Here is an 18,239-nt window from a genome sequence, read left to right on the forward strand (position 1 = left end):
AATATGGAATCATTGCAGAAAGCAGGCTTTAGGGTTTAAAGTTCATGCTGTCAACCATCACCGCTGACTTTCAACCTCAGTCAGACCACATACACATTTTCAAACATTTAGCCAGTGCTTCTGAAGTTGTGGTATTGGGAAAAAAAAAAAAAAAAAGAAATTGTTGGAAATGAACAAATTGGCTTAAATAATTATTACACGTTTATTATTATTGGGCAGTAATGAAACTTATCACAGACACAGAATTAGGCCATTATTACAGATTTGTCTGTTTCCAGTCTTGGTTCTATCATTGAGCCCATGTGTGTCTGAGCAGGTCTCAGTGTCTCTGGATATAAACTAAGGAGGTGAGACTCAATCTCTAGTGCCTCGTTTACTGAAAAATTACATCAGTCTGTGACTTGTTGCAGACATAAAAAGAATTCCTGAGTAGCAAAAATACATCAAGTCATAAAGGATTAAGATTTTGACTGTTTTTAATCACGTCTGTGAAGGACTTTATTACCCTCTTTAATTGCCCTTAGCTAAGGTTAATTAAGTCTGTTTAAGTCCTGCCTTATTGTGCTGTGTGTGTCTCTCCATTCTTTGCTTAAGAGTTTATTTTTTTTTTCTTTGCCCTATCTGATCAATAGCTGTCAGCATGCTTTTTGGAGGTCAGTGGCTTCTTTTCTGCACTTGACTGGCAGGTGGCATGTTTGAAGTACTGCACACTTTGCCTTCTTTCCGGCTGTTAGTACCCTCTTAGTTCTTGGCAGGGTGCAGAGAGGGGATCAAGTAACCTAAGTGTTTCCCTCACAGACTGACATTCATCTCGGTATTCATCTTCCTTGTCAAGGAAAGGATAAAGAAGGCATAATTAAGAAAATGATGGTGTGCCTGCCTTGTTGCCAGAAACCTATCCCATTAGCACTGTTGCTCGTACTATGTTGCTGCTTTTACCCCTTAGTGGCAGTCATTCTTAGAAGGATTCCTCCATCTGGCAGGTTGTTATCCTGCCTTTGAAATCTCAGTTTGAAATGGGATCTCTTATCAAAGGATTTACTCTTTGATATGTCATAATTTTATCTGTTTTTTTTTCTTACTTGCACGTTTCTCTTAAGACTGATTTGTTTTTGTTAGTTCTTTTTGTAGTTATTATTTTAGGTTTTAGAAACCTGTTCTTTATCTTGAGCCTCTCGTTCTCCCTCCTTCACCAGTGTTTCTAACCTCTGAAATAGTTCCTGAGTGAGTGTGAACAAATATTGCGTAGCTTGGTATTTTTGAGAGTATTTTATATTGTAGGCAGCAGGTCAAAAAACTAGCAGCCATTTAGAAAAGAAACTGTTTTTTAGGCCATTTAGGGAGAGATTACAGCTGCCTTGCTTTTCTGGTGCCATTATTCAGCCACATTTCTAGTATGTCCTTTGTCTAGTCCTCTACCTATGGGAGTTAGGCACGAGTTCTGCTCTGAGGAGCCAGTGTGTCTGTGTTGGTAGCTGGCAGTCACTGGTGACTTTTGAGCTGGATGGTAACGTAATTAGAATGACTTCATAGGATGCTCTCATTGCTACATGTATAAGGATCCTGGCAAAGGCTGATGGGGGTCTGAAAGCAAAAGGAAGTTGGGGAGATCAGAGTTGTACCAGTTGAAATGGAGAATAAGCAAAAGTTCCAAATACGGTTGTAAAGGAGCCTTAGCCAGGAATATCGCTCATAAATCAAGGTCCGTGGCAGCTGGCCCTGGTCCTGTCATGGTATAGCCAAAGTGTCTTCATCACAGAACATCGGGGAGCACCACACAGACCAGAGTAGAATAATGTGGAATACAGAGCTGGTCAGCACTTAATTGGTTTACACCTGCTTGTCTGTTTCCCCTGTGTTTCTCTGCAGGTTCGAATCGTCCTCCCATGCCATCAGTATGAGCGCCTATCTGCGAGAACAGAGAAGGGAGCTCTATAGTCGGAGTGGAGAACTGCAAGGTGAGTGATTGAGTTTCTCTGGAAAAATTAATTTTCTGGAGGAATATTTCCTTTATTACATGTGAGTTTGTGTCCTGCATTCACAGGATCCTTTCAAGACAACAAACACTTAGTGACTTAATAATTTGTTTCTTCTGTAATTTCCCAGCATCTGCTGCCAAGCAGTTAAAACTATTACTGTGGCCATAGGACTTATAGACCTGCTACTGTTCAAGTGGGAATTCAAAGCAAAAAGAGATGAGGCCGGGCTTGTCTTGCTTAAACAGAAGACCTGAGTCCAGTCACAATCTAGGAGAATGTTGGTCTTCTGCGACTGCCACTGTTACTTCTAATTGTTGTTTTTGACACCTTCTAGAATATGTCAGGAGTACCTGAGATTTGGGAAAGGGAAAATGCAACCACTGTCATTATTTAAAGGGAAAAAGATGCCTCTAAATGGTATGTTATAGTCAACATAACTGTGATACACAGGCTATTTGATACCCATGTATGGTTACCAAAGAGTTGTAAGCTGAAGAAGAAAATATTTAGAAAATAAATTAAATATAAATAAATATATTAGATTGATAACATTTCCTTCTGTGACAAAAAGATGCTGATCATAGTAAATGTAATGAGTTAAGAAAGATTTGGAGGTCAGGTGTGGTGACTAACACCTGTAATCTCAGCACTTTGGGAGACTGAGGCAGGCAGATCACTTGAGTCCAGGAGTTCAAGACCAGCCTGGGCGACATGGTGAAGCCCTGTCTCTATAAAAAAATACAAAAATTAGTTGGACATGGTGGCACGTGCGTATTCCCAGCTATTCAGGAGGCTGAGGTGAGATTGCTTGAGCCTGAGAGGCAGAGGTTGCAGTGAGCTGAGATCATGCCACTGCACTTCAGCCTGGGTGACAAAGTGAGACCATGTCTCAAAAAAAGAAGAAAAAAAAAACAACAAAACCACATTGATGAGGGCCTGCTAAGTGTAAGACATCTTAGGTGTTGGAAGTAATGGAAGTTGGGTACAAAGAAATATAAAGCCTAAAGATCTAGTTATGAAAGTAAAGTATACATATGTGTGTGTGCATATATACATACACACACACACACACACACACGTCAATAACAATATCAGGAAGTAAATACTAACAACTGAGTGGGTGGTATGGATAAATTGCTAGAGAAATTACAAGAAAGGAGTGATTACATAAATTGTTTTAGAACTCTGGGCTTTTCTCCATGAGGGATGGGAACGAATACTTTTACTGTCTTTGATGCATTGGGATCACTTAGCATTTTGCAGTGACTGGCCTGTGTAATTAAATATTTAGTCTTTAAGACTCATAATTCTGTACCAAAACACTATGAAGTAACCACTCAACCTTTCTTCGTTTAAAGACTATTGCCTTGTCATTCCTAACTTCACCTTTGTTATTAATAGAATAACCTGTAAGTTTTTCCAAAGATGCTGCTGTACTCTCTCATATTTATATCACAGTAATAGTTCTACAGCCCATATATGTGGTCACCAGAAGTAAAAGCCTAGAAGTATGTTAAGGGTATTAGGAAGAGGAGATTAGCCTACCAACATTTTATTTAATATGAAAGGGTTGTCATGCATTCTGAAAGACATGCAATATTCATGTCTAGAGTCTTGATGTAGAGGAGTACAGACAGTCATTAGACCTGGAACAAGTGAAAGGACAGAAAGGAGTGAAGGAGGAGGGTGACCCATGCTCTAGCAGGCTTTCTCTGCCTCCCAGGAGAAGAGGCTAGGCTGCCAAGAGTGAAAGGAAATGATGATAACAGAACATACATTATTGCAGGAGGTAGGATTGTGCTTGAACTGCCCTTAGCAGGCTATCTAAGGCTAGTGTATCTTCCACACTCACGGTATCCTAATTTTAATTTCTTTTCAGAGTTGCCTTAAGGAATAGTTTAAATTTGCCTCCATAATTTCTCTACACCTGTCTTCTAATACACATAAATTTATTTAATGGTGACAAAGCATCTCCTTTCTTCTTTTTTAGGTTGAGTCCTAATTATTTTCTTTCTTAAAAATTAATAAACATTATCTGTTAGAGCAGTTATAAGGTCCCAGCTAAACTGAGTGGAAAGAACAGAGTTCCTGTGTGCCCTTGTCCCCACACATGCCCACCTTCCTCCAGTGTCGACATCCGGCAGCACAGTGCAGCCTTCCATTTGACCCTTCCAGTGAACAGGCAGAGCATGTCCCTATGGTTACATAGGGACCGAGGACCTCTCATCGCTCACTCACACTCAAGCATAATTGGTCAACAAGGGCGCAGGACTAGTGGCAGATTCTTTATGCTTGTATGAGTGAGAATAGAGAGCACTCTGCGGCAGCCGTGGGAAGGCTTTTCAGTCCTGCCCCAGTGGTCCACGCTCTCTTGAGAGACAGTATAGGGTGGCAGTGCAGAGTAGGTGGCTCTGGGCCCAGGTCGCCTTCATTTAGATACCTAGCTCCCCAGCACTCACTTTGTAACCTCCAGCAAGTTCCATGGTCTCTGTGCCTCTTTTTCCTTTTCTCTAAATGGGAATAAAAGTAACACTCCCTACTCCATGAGGTGGTCGTGAAAATTAGGTGAGTTAAGCTAGGAAGTGTTTCAAAAAGTGTCTGACATATACTGAATGCTATGCCTTTCTTCTTCTCCTCTATTTCTAGTACTGTGATGTGACTTCAGAGTTTTCATATACATTCTGTTTGTCCTTTCTGTCATCTTTATATGGCTAAGCCCTCCTGTTCTTTCCAAGTTAAATTTAGGTGTCGCTCATTTGGATGGGCTTCCCTGTTGGTCCCTCCTCTCAGCCTGTCACAAATACACACACATTCTGGGGTTGTGGCCCCTGCTGTGTGTTACTGCCACGTCTTTAATGATGTTCTTCTGAGTACTTTCCATACTGCATTGTGGAACAATGCTCTCTTGTTTGAGTTTGCCACAAAACTATAAGCTCCAAGAGCAAAATACTATTTTATTTCCTGTGATTCTCACAGCACCTGGTACAAGAAATGTTTGATAAATACTGGTTGACTTAGTGACAGAATGAATGAGGACAGTTAGGATCTAAAATAGGATAGAGAGCACCATGGAGAGGCAGGAAGGGCCTGAAAGGAGCCACTTTCAGCTTTATAGTTTTCCATTAGTCTTCAAGTTGAAGGCAAAGTAGAGGGTATACATATATGGTTTTGTCCTCTGCAGTTATAAGCTTTATTAAGTAGGAATATTGCCCTTGGGCTTTCTGGCCCAGGACAAAACTACTGTATGTAATTGAAAAACATTTTAGAATCTAAGTGACAGAGGAATTTTACTCTGTGAGGATGGTTAATGGAGAAATCACTATAATCTAACTAGGAATTTTCCCATCCTTCAAAAAGTTAATTGAAATATGGGCTTTCAAGCACAAGTCGATTGAACTTACCAGTTTTCAGCAAGGAATATTTCTGGTTACAACAGAAGAAAAGTAATAGCAACCACATTATGTTCCTAATAATCATTAAAAATACTTTAGGTGAGCTGACATATTACACACTTGGTGAGAGAATAAATCAGTGGACCAGTTTTTGTAAAAGTCTGATGGTGTTTCATTCAGGAGGAAAAGTTTCTCTGATGAATGCTTTTAACATTTCAACAGGAAAAAAGAGAAGAAAATCATACCTGTCTTCCATTAAAAACGGCTGTCCTTTTTCAGTTATTCCATTAATGACTGGTCCAAGGACCACAATGAGATCTGCATTTCAGCTTGTCCCTGAAAAGGCATAATTGAATAGTTCAGTCAAACCATAAGAGACTAAGGGAAGATTTTTGTTTCTTCTGTTAACGCCATATAGCGGCAGGCTTTGCTTCCCAGTAATTTCAGTTCATAGGTCAACTTTTCCTTCCGTTGCAGGGGAGCGGCGAAGAAATCCACCAGAAAGACAATCAAAGTAACATTAAAAAGCTCAAATTTTACAAAAGTTAAGTTCCTGCCAACATTTTCAATTTATCAAACAATTAGAAATGTTACTTAGTCTAACAACACCCAAGGGGATAAAAGGATTAAAAAAATGAGATTTCTTTGGTATTATCAACCCATCTCAATAGGCTCTAACTGTTATGGTACAGATGGTTCATTATATAGTCTGCTGTTGGCAGTTGGGCTGTGGAGATGCGGGTGCTGCTTCAAAATGTGTGAGATACCAGGTGGGAATCTGACTTGTGGATGTGTCAGTGTTAATCATAGGCTTCCTGTGGTTTTAGCCTCTGCCGCTTCATTGTACTTAGACAGCAGTGTTGGTCGTGAAGAAAGATTCAAGTTTTAATGAACATTTAATTTGAATATAGCTTCTCAGGTTTAATGTATAATTCTTCAGGGGAATAGATAATTGATGAACACATTATCTGGTGAGGGTTAAAACAAAAACAAAAACAAAAAACAATCTAAAGACTACCACTCATGACCAAAATAAGCTGACAGGTTTATCAATGACATTCTGCCTCAGATTTCTCATAGGAAAAAATTAGAACTGTTATCAGTCCTGACTACTTTAGGGGAATGTTGTGACTATTAAATATTAAATTATTAATATTAGAAATTTCTGAATTAGAAACATTAGATTAGCAATGTTGATTTAATTGATAAAGTGATGTTTTAAAAAATCATCCTGGGCCAGACACAGTGGCTTATGCCTGTAATCCCAGCACTCTGGGAGGCCCGAGGTGGGCAGATCACTTGAGGTCAGGAGTTTGAGACCAGCCTGGCCAACATGGTAAAACCCCGTCTCTACTAAAAATACAAAAATTAGCCTGGCATGGTGGCGGACACCTGTAATCCCAGCTACATGGGAGGCTGAGGCAGGAGAATCGCTTGAACCTGGAAGGTGGAGGTTGCAGTGAGCTGAGATTGTGCCACTACACTCCAGCCTGGGTGACAGAGTGAGACTCCATCTCAAAATAAGTAATTAAATAAATAAGTCAGTAAATAAATAAATAAAAATAAAAAAAGTATCATCATGGAGTTAAGAGTGCCACATCTACTTCTTTACTTCCCATTTTCTCTTCAACTCCAGTCCACTGAGTTAGCTCTCCTCCAAGTCACCAGTGACCTCTGCTTGGCAGACTTAGTATTAGCTTTTTCTGACATTCATTTCACTCGATCTTTCTGCTCTTTTTCTTTTCTTATCCTCATGTTCTTTCTGAGTCTTGTCAAAAGCCTGTTGGAGTATCTCCTGATTTGGTCCTGGGATTTCTTCTATGCTCACTTTGTAGACTCTCCCCAGATGATCTCAGCCAAGACCAAGCTTCACTCAGCGCCCGAGCATAGCTGACCTCCATGTCTGTGTCTCCTGCCCTTTTCTCATTGTTTTCTGACCTTTTCTAGCATCCCGTCTCCCTACATTATAATTCTTTATCACAATATTTAAAAAAAGTTCTCATACTTTTCTTAATATGTACATGTCTTATTAATTTGTTAACTTCCTTCACTTCCCTTGACCCAGAATGCAAGCCTTATTCACGGGTACATTTCAGTACCTAGGATAATGCTTGGCTTGAATTAGGCGCTTAAAGACATATATGACGAACACGTATGATTCTATCTTTAATATCTCCTTATTTGTAGGTACAAGCCTACTTATTTGAGAAACCCTAGTGGTTGTTTAAATAAACAGACTGGGAGTCCTGTGATTTGTCTTTTCTCATTTTTAAGGATAATAAAACTCATGAATGAGTAAGAGTATATTAATTGCCATTGATTCAAATAGAGATATATACTCAATTTCCATTATGTTTTCTTTTCTATCTCGGGGCTACTTAATATTTTTGTTTTTATTCAATGATGTTACCTTTAGAGTGCCATTTTTATTTCCATTAGTTTAATGAGTGGCCTTTCTATAGCCCTGACATTAAAATGTTCTGTAAATCTCCAACCACTTGAGACCTCACTTCTTTAAGATGATTTGTATTACATAGTAAATATGGACATACTGACATAGGTAAAAACTGAGCTCTTACACTGGCCTAACCTGAATTTTCTGAGTTTTTCTCTCTAATGGGTTGTCGGTGACTGGGATTGTGAATACTTGTATGTAATTAATCTGTTCGGGGGTGTCTTGCCTTAAGAAAAGACAATATTTGAGATGGATTCACTCTGAGTTGATTATCCATTTTTACTAAAAGGATTTATAATAGGAGTCTCTTATATAGCAAGCTGTTCCATAATTGAGCATTTAAGGCAATATTTCACTTTTGCACACATTTTCAGGGTCACTTTGATTGAAGTGAGGTGCATTATTTTATATAGCAATGTTATGCTCATGACATATATTTGTTCTGCAGCCTTAAATATAAGAAGCACTTTCAAAACTTTATACCCTGAAGTTTGATTAGAAAATTCTTTGTTGCCTTCTAGAATTTGATTAATGACTTCATTAATAACTATGCAACAGTATGCAGGGAACATGAAAAACAGTACATTTTTTTTCTTCTGAAAATTGCATATAATTATGTCAAAATAACTTTTAATCTTTCCTAGTTATCTTTTCTGTTTTAGCCTCTAAAATAGTATTTAAAAATTGATTCCCCTTTTCTTCATAGATTTATGTTCTTGCTTTTTTAAAAGAATGACCTTAACTTACTTATATGTAAGATTTGTCTTATAGTAAAGTTATAATAGAATTTTTACAAATGCTCATTTCTTTGTTTATCCCTAAGACGTTGTAACTAATAAATATACTTTCCTCAAGTCATGAACAGATTGCATTATTTCAAATCATTTAGGAAATAAAAATATTCTTATGCCAAGATTGTTATCAAGTGTACTACTTTTTAGCCTTAATTGATGTAGAAACTTATTTTATTTAAAAATATTCTTTAGTTATGGATTTACTTTATATAAGTTGGATTTGTTTTCTGAATAAATCTGATCTGTGCAATATTTTATCTAGCCAGTAGACAAATCATGCGTAGCTGAACCGTATGGAAGAGCCTGGAATTTATGATAAAATGGATCTTGAGAGTACAAAATAACCATCACAAAGCCCATTACTTAGTAAAGCCTAAGAACCTCACACTTGAGTATGATACTTGGTCATCACACAGAACCAGTTGATGACATCTAACCTTATTTCTAAAAATATTCTATTCATTCATACAGATGTGAGAAAAGAAGGAATGCTGGTAAATGAAACATAATGTATTTGAGTTTTAAAAGTTGAACAAATGCATTTCTCTATATTTATGTTATACAGTTTTTTTAAAAAGCCAAGTTTATGGCTGGGCATGGTGGCTTACTCCTGTAATCCCATCTCTTTGGGAGGCCAAGGCGGGTGGATCACCTAAGGTCAGTAGTTTGTGACCAGCCTGACCAATATGGTGAAACTCTGTCTCTACTAAAAATACAAAAATTAGCTGGGTGTGGTAGTATGTACCTGTAGTCCTAGCTAGTCGGGAGGCTGAGACAGGAGAATTGCTTGAACCCAGGAGGTGGAGGTTGCAGGTGAGTCAAGATCGTGCCACTGTGCTCCAGCCTGGGTGACAGAGTGAGACTCCATCTCAAAAGACAAACAAACGAACAAACAAAACTAAATTTGTGTAAAAAGTTTTTGTTTTCAGAACAAAAACTTCTGAAATGATGCAACAGGGAAATTTAAAAGTTAACGTATATCTCATATTTTTAATTATTTGGTTCACATTAGTTTTTTAATAAGGTAAAAATAACAGCTTTGCTCATCTTATTAGACATTTTTTAGGCCCACAAGAAAGTATATTTTTGGCTATTCTAATAGTTTATAGAATACCACTCATTATGAGTTAAGCCTTGTTAAAGTATAGAGAAGACCACAAACATTTATGGCATATAGTAAAGAAAGTAATTATTAGAAACGGATGAAAATACTAAATAAAGAATTTATTATTGTCCCAATAAACACAATTCATAAGATAATTTTATATTTAAAAATGAAGTTTGGATCCTTTTAGGAATACTAATAGTATTAATAGAAATTTTCCTTTCTGAAGGGAGCTATTAATTAACAAAATTCAGAAGAGATTTATGTAAACATGCAGGTAATGTGATATCTGGAAAATGAAACAATAGATTTTAGTGTTAGAAAGTGCTTTAGAACTCATAGTCTAGTGCTTTTTAAATTCATTTTTAGTTATAGAACTCTTCTTCTGTTTAATCTTATTTCACAGTTCAAGGTAGACAACAGGTAAAAGTGGAGATGGTTTAACAAAGTGGTTGAGGATTCGAAGCCTAGGCCCCCACTTCATCTTTTTCTTTTTCCTTCCTCTGTGTGGGCACCCAGGGTACTATTTAGAACACTAAAGACTCAGAGGCAGAGATATGGAAATATTATATGAGGGAGAAATGACGTTACAAAGTTTAGGAAGTGGACAGACCAGTCAATAAAGAATGGTAAGACAATTGATCATGCATATAGGAAAAAAAAAGAAATTAGATTTGTACCTCATACTATTTAGGGAAATAAATTTCCAATAGGTTGATAACTCAAATGTGAAAGGCAAACCTATTCAGAATGTTCATAGCAACATTGTTTTAGTAGCAAAAACCGAGAAACAGCTCAAATGCCCATAGAAAGAAGGATGGATATGTAAGTTGTTGTACAGTCACAAAGTAGAATACTATGTAGCAATGAAAATGAATGAACTATGCTATACATTGAGTTAGTTGAATCTCAAAAGTAGTCATATAAGAAAATATTAGATAATATATTAGAAATTAGATTATATATAGAAATGTATAAACATTTATAATGTAGTGTATACAAAATCTCTATATAAAGTCTAATATATATAAATCTAATATCTTACACATGTAAACTTAATATGTAATATATATGAATCTAATATATAATATCTAATATATTTAATATATATAAAATCTAATACCATTTGTATGAAGGTCAGAAGCAGGCAGAACTGAATAGCCTATTTCATAGGAATATATCCTGTGTGATAAAAAAGTGAAGAAGGTAAGGACATAAATATAAAACTCAAGGAAGAGATCACCTCTGGAGAGGATGGAGGAGGGATGTAACCAAAGAGAGGAGCTCGTGGGGATTCAAAGATACTAGTAATGTTCTGTTTCTTAAGCTGTTATAGAAATACTGTTGTTTTATTCTTTTAAAAACTGTACAAATGTCATATGCACTCATACATTTCATAAAATGTACAGATATAAACAATTTTTTAAGAAGCCTCTTAAAGCTTTAGAGACAAAACCATGTATGTAGTTTAACGTTCCCATTTAGAAATCGGGACCAAATGTGGAGTTTTCTGGACAGCAGCACTTTTGTTGCAACTCCTGGTACGTGCCAAAGCTGTGAACTACCCCTGAGCTAGTACTGTACCTTAAGTCATTCATGAGAAGGCATCTTTGTGGTTAGAAGAGTTTCCTGTCAACTTACCTGCTCCCTCCATCATCCTCCATCTGGGATGTCAGACACCTAACATTAATTGGAGTCAGCAGCGATTATACTTTTGTTGCCTGTGTTAAAGGACTTTCTGTTTATTAATTAATCCTTATATAGATTTATGGTATGTTTACTTATGCTGGATACTTCACTAGGACCTCAGGATAAAATAATGAACAGGACTGCCTTTGAAGGCCAAAAGAAAAGAAACGGACCATAAATGTGTCACTTAGATGGTCACCTGCCTCCCAGCATTTGTTCTCCCTTTCCTCCAAATTCATAGAGTCCCTGATATTTCGCTAGTCACAGGACCACCCAAAATAGGAACATTTCTAACTTGCCTTGCAGCCAACATGGACATGTAATTTAATTCTGGCTAACAGGATGTGATTGAAAGTAATGTGTGTAACTTTGGGTCATGCTCTTAATGGGAAGAAAGGGGCTGTCTTTCTCTCCCAGCCTAGCCTGTGTGTGAAGGTGTGGATATGAATGTAATGTGGTAAGTCCTTCTAGACCATGCAGGTGAGGCAGCACTGAAGGAAAGCTACAACAACAAGACAGAGGGGGCCTGGGTTTCTGATACTGTGTAGTGCCATACCTCAGTAACTTCCTGGACCAGAGTCACCACATCATCCCAGACTTCTGCATGAGAGATGAGTAAACTCTGACTTGTTAATTCACTAGTGTTTTGATTCATGTTACATGCAGCCCTACTTATATCCCAGTTAATTCAGCAGGAACACAAGTGATCACAGCTCTGTGATACACACTATCACGGAGTTGTGTGTATACATATAGACAACTGGGATGCATATACAAGTTCTGGAAAAGGCAGGGAGGCATCTATAAGTATTTAAAGCTTAAACTCGGTTATAACAGATGAAGGGAAGTTTTCCAGGTAAAGAAATTGAGGCAAGCATTTCAGGCATCAGGCACAGTGTGGGTAAATGTATGAAAGTGTGAGAGTATAGGCTTTTCTCTCATCAGAGTTTCACAACATGAATCGGATATTTTTCTACTAATTAAGGAACTCAGTTTATGTATACAGATTTTTACTGATTATAATTTGTTACTTTCAGGAGTCAGATGAAAGTACATCAAAGCTATTGTGAATGGCTTTGGCCATTGTTCATCCTAATAAGAGATTGAGAATTGATAAGAACCAATGATGTACTGGTGATATGGGAAAATAAAGGTCATTATTATACCTGAGCAAAGAATAAATGTAATCACATACAGGATTTTCCAAGTGTTGTTCAAGTGTTATAGCTGTGCAGCTTTATTATTAAAAATTGTATAGGAAAAATAACTTTGTTTTAAATGTACTTATCATAGCATATTATATTAGACTGTGCATGGTAGCTGAGGCTGGAAATATTAGTAGGGCCCACGGCACAACCTATTTCTAAAGGACCTTTCGTTAAAAATAGAATGTTCAGCTTTAACTGCAAGTGATCGTGATGGCAGCCTGGTTCTATATGGAGATTGCAGAGCTCTGTGTGCTCACATCTGATTTCCAGCTTGTAATTTTGGTGTGGATGAAAATACACATTAAGTTACTTTTGGCTTCCCCACAATTTTAAACTGGAAAAGCCCATATTACAGTAATATATGATAGTATGTATGAATGCGACATGAATATTGTAATAGTCATAATATAGGATGTTCATTCCTAGAATTGTGATGACATCTACTGAACTGCAGCCAGTAATTTGCATATTCATGCCCACTTAGCTCAAATAAGTCCCTGTTTGTTTGCACATTAATGTCTGATTTCAGCACCAGCTAACTCATTTACATAGCCCTGTTCAGTTGGTTAGTGATGTTCTTATGTGGAATATTGGTACAGCTCTGTTTGGGCTTTGAGTAGCTTGGGGAGTGTTATGGTTTAGTAGAAGGATCACCTATTACTCATCCTAGTTTTTCTAGGCAAGGCACTTTACTTTTCTGAGCTCTAGGTTATTCATCTGTGTAATGAAGTTAATGCTGGTTAGTTCTTAGGGCTGTCATATCAGTTGACACGCTGGAGGTTATGGTGTACAGTCAACATTTCTAGGCCAACTATATTCTGGGGCCTGTTCCTGGAACATTTTCTGCATACAGAGGAGTTCTAGATGCTGTAGAAGATAAGACATGCAAACAGTCACAGTTTCAGTGAATATTAGAAGTACTTTGGGGAGTACAGAAGAGAAAACACTTAACATTTTCGAGGGAAGTCGTAGGAGGTATTACAAAGGTGGAATCCTTATGCCGAACTGGTAAGATGAGTTGACCACACTGAACAAGGGAAGGGAACTTGCTGCAAGTAGGGAGAAGATGCGAATGAACACACAGATGCTTGAGAATCTCATGGAACTGGAAATATTTTATTGTGGTTAAGCATAAAGTGTATGGGGAAGATTGAACATAGACACGGAAGACTGGTAGGCAGATCTCAAAAGACCTGGTATGCCATAGCAAGAAGGTTCGGTTTTTGTCCTGTGGGTGATGAGTCCTCCAAAGGTTTAAAGTAGGAGAGTCGCATAATGAAACGTGCATTTTAGAAAATGTTTTCTGATGACTGTGTGGAGAATGAATAGAGTGGAATGAGAGTGTAGACAAAGAGGCAAGTTTTGTTGTTATTTCAGGTGAGAGCTCATAGAAGAATTCTTAGGTGAGGTGGGAAGTGACCCAGAACCTATTTTGGACGTAGAATCAGTTGGACATGGTGACTCATTCTGTGTGGTGTTTCAGCAAGAAGAGATGTATTTTGGTGTCTTGGGTAGGTAATGATGTTATTTGTTAAGATAGGAAATATAAAAAGAGGAGTAGTTTTTATGGAGCGTTAGATAGGGGTAAAGATAGCCTTTCATTATGTTCTCTTTTATAGTTTATAGCTTTTATGGTTCTCTTTTAGTTGTGTTTAGACCTGTCTAATCTAATCTAGCCCAATATAATTTTACTACATAGTCTAATCTTTTATCTTTCCCTCAAGTGTAAGGCTTTCAGCAGTTTGTGATTACTCATAGCCATTCCTCTTCTCAAGTTCAGAGTAATGGAGTTACGGTTTTCTTCCATCCCTTTTCCTCTTTTTATTTTTTAGTTGCAAATACTACTTTCTTTTTTTCTAGGCTTTCGTTGATGTATTAGTTTTAGTGCCCACTTTAGTCTCTTAAGAATATGAATTCTTTAATTTTTATTCCTTGATGTACCCTGTACTTTTATTATTAAAATCAAACTACTAGCGATGTCTCTTGATAACTTGCTCTGACTTTGTGAAAGTCACTTAACCAGTTTTCTCAGTTGTAAAGGGAAGAAGGTAAATGATTTTTTTTTTTTTTTGAATCTCATTTATCTCCAAAGCTCTAGGTTCTTGGATTCTCAGTCGCTTGCCCACTATCTGTTCCTCACAGCAGAGTCTGGGGACTAGTTAGAGGTTCAGAGTGTGGTCTCTGGAATTTGGCTTACTACCTAGGTGACTTTGGGCACAGTAACTCCTTCTGTGTGTCACATTCATTTTCCTAAACTGTGAATATAATATACCTAACCTCATAGGGCCGTAGTGATGATGAAATGAGTTAACACATGTAAAATGTTTAAAACTGTGCCTTGGGCCTGGCACGGTGACTCATGCCTGTAATCCCAGCACTTTGGGAGGCCGAGGTGGGTGGATCACCTGAGGTCAGCAGTTTGAGACCAACCTGGCCAACATGGTGAAATCCTGTCTCTACTAAAAATACAAAAATTAGCTGGACACGGTGGCACATGCTTCTAGTCCCAGCTACTCAGGAGGCTGAGGCAGGAGAATTATGTGAACCCAGGAGGCAGAGGTTGCAGTGAGCCAAGATTGCACCACTGCACTCCAGCCTGGGCGACAAAGCGAGACTCTGTCTCAAAGCAAAACGAAACAAAAAACTGTGCCTGGCACATGTTAAGTACTGATAAATGTTAACAACTATTATTTTACCCATAACCTGTAGCACCTGGCATCATTCTTCACACATAGGAGGCACTCAGTAAATGTTTTTTTAAATTAATGAACCAATAAGCCTGTTAATGGACAAGTAAGTTCTAGTAGTATCTCTTAGAATGGTCCCTAGAAACTCTTCCGTCCACCCCCATTTTTCCTGTTTTCTTCTCTGACAGAAGTCTTTCTAGACTGTTGAGAAAATGTGTTTACCTCAGAGATTGTCCCAATCTTGTAATGTTAAGTGACATCCATTTTGAGAATGTAGGTGTGATTCACATATACCTCTAACTGAGAGGGCCACACTTGGTGACCTTTAGTGAATTTGTCTTTCTGGCCTGTATCCACCCCAGAGATAAATATTAATGGCCATGATGAACATGGCCATTTTTCTTCAAAACCATTTGATCTGCAGTGGCACGAACTCTAAATTTTACTACACAAATAATTTAGGACGGTTGGAATATGGCTAGTAAAGAGGTTAAAATGGAAAGGACAGCCCTTCTATTTATGAATTATTGGCAGCTGAAAATTTGGCGTTGTTTTATGTACATTATTGTTTTGCCTTCCTCTTGCCTCCAGTTTGACATCACTTTCTTGCTGCTTGTGAAAACAAAAATAAAAATGCAGTTGTAATCCTTTAACGGATTGGGTAATACATTGGTGAGGGAGAGCTTCTTTCTTCAAGTCTACAGATTGGAAAGCTGACCTCTTCAGAAGTACCCTTATAGACACACTCAGAAATAATGCTTTACTAGCTCTGTGGGCGTCCCTTAGCACAGTCAAGTTAACATATAAAGGTAACCATCACAGAAACAAAGTTTGAAAAAAAAGTTTACAGCTGATCTGAAAGGGAAATTTTTGACTTGGCTTGGAAAGCAAGCAATAAATTGTTTATGGATATCATTCCCCTTAGCATGTCTGCTGAAAGAGGACTGATAAAAGCAAGGCAATTGATAGGATGAATCATTCACTCATTTATGATTATCTACCATTTCTAGATTACAGGACTGTTATTGAGGACCATTAACTCCATATCCACTTAAATATGTCATGAATCATTTTTAAAAATTTCTCAAGACAAGAACTTTTTCCACAAGAATTCTTTAACATGTAAATTGAGTGGTTGACTATCATTTCTAAATTATGGTATTTACCCTAACACAATAGATGTAGTTGCCTTAAAATACATAGAATTTGGTCTAACTTATTCTAACCAATTGAAATCCTTTGTCATCCCCGAATTTTAATCAGTATGATCTTCTTTTTACTATCACTTCCAGGACATTTTTTAGGCAAGTATAATGCCCAAGAGGAATAATTAGCTCTTTTTAAGTAACTTCTACTTTTCTATCTATTTTAGATGGTTTCTGTTTAGTTATTAGCCATATTTGTTGCATTTTACACTTTGAAATTTGTAGTTCTTATAAATACTTTTAGAAGTAATAATAATATACATTATATTAAAAAAATTGGGCGTGGCATGGTGGCTCACGCCTGTAATCCCAGCACATTGGGAGGCCGAGGTGGGCAGATCACTTGAGATCAGGAGTTCGAGACCAACCTGGCCAACATGGTGAATATAAAATTAGCTGAGTATAGTGGCACATACCTGTAATCCCAGCTACTAGGGAGGCTGAGGCAGGAGAATCGCTTGAGGCTGGGAAACGGAGATTGCAGTGAGCTGAGATCACGCCATTCATTGCACTCCAGCCTGGGTGACAAGAGTGAAACTCTGTCTCTAATAAAAAAAAAAATTGTGTGTAACACTGGAGTTTTAGATGCCTGTACACGGAATCTTTTCTGTTTTTTCTCCCTTTTTTTAACCTTAGTTTATTTATTAATATTATTATTACACTTTGATTAGATTTCACTTATTGAGGTGAATGTACCTGCAGTGAAGTGTGTAATGTGCACTCATCTTAAATGTACAGCTAAATTCTTGCACATATATATTCCCATATATGTGCAACCCAGATTTCCCATGCTTCTTAACACTCCCTGAGGGTCAACACTATTCTGATTTCTAACTCTATCTCTTAGTTTTACCTGTTCTTTAACTCTAAATAAATAGAATCATACTGTGTTTTGTGTGTCTGGCTTCTGTAACTCAACAAAATGTCTGGCACATTCATTCTTGTGGATTTGCATATCAGTTTTTATTATTGCATAGTATTTTATTCTATGACTATAGGACAATTCATTCATTCACCTTTTAATGGACTTTCATCGTTTCCACTTTGGGGCTACTATAGATAATTCTCCTATGAACAGTTGTATTACAAATGCACTAATTTCTCATAGGAATATACCTAGGAATGGAATTGTTGGTTCATGACATAGGCATGTATTTGGCTTTAGGAGATACAAGGATTTTACCATTATAGAAATTGATAAGAAATTGTATGACAATATCAGTTGCTCTACATTCTCACTAATGTATTTTTATGGGCTCAAATTTTTACCATTCTCTTGAGTGTGTAGTATACCTTCTTCTTTTTTTTTTTTTTTTTTTTTTTTAAAGAAAAAGAGTCTAAGCTTTCCTTACTTCTGCTACTCTTCCCCTGCCCCCATACTGGCAGGAATTTCTGGATATGATTATTTGCTATACAGACTATCTGCCAATTTACTGATTTACAGTACAGCATTTTTTGTTGTTGTTGTTAGTTTTTTTTGAGATGCGGTCTTGCTCTGTCCCCCAGGCTGGAGTGCAGTGCACCGGTGTGATCATAACTCACTGCAGCCTTGATCTCCTGGACATGAGGTGATCCTCCTGCCTTAGCCTCCTAAGTAGCTAGGAGCACAGGTGTGCACCACTGCATGCACCATCACACCTGGCCAATTTTTTAACTTTTTTATTGAGACGAGGTCTCACTTTTTTGCTGAGGCTTGTCTCAAGCTCCTGGCCTCAAATAGTCCTC

The 18,239-nt window shown here is 37.5% G+C and overlaps 1 protein-coding gene across 5 annotated transcripts in view; it reads left to right on the forward strand.

The window, feature by feature from the left end:
- EXOC4 (exocyst complex component 4) overlaps positions 1-18,239 on the forward strand; it is an 815,858-nt gene that overhangs the window by 222,092 nt on the left and 575,527 nt on the right. For all 5 annotated transcript variants that reach the window (XM_054494593.2, XM_063667851.1, XM_054494594.2 and 2 more), the window contains exon 9: positions 1,870-1,958. In XM_054494593.2, coding sequence (XP_054350568.1) covers positions 1,870-1,958 — 89 coding nt within the window. The remainder of the gene's footprint in view (positions 1-1,869; positions 1,959-18,239) is intronic.

Source organism: Pongo pygmaeus, chromosome 6 (assembly GCF_028885625.2).
Source record: "Pongo pygmaeus isolate AG05252 chromosome 6, NHGRI_mPonPyg2-v2.0_pri, whole genome shotgun sequence".
In the NCBI taxonomy this organism is placed as follows: domain Eukaryota; kingdom Metazoa; phylum Chordata; class Mammalia; order Primates; family Hominidae; genus Pongo; species Pongo pygmaeus.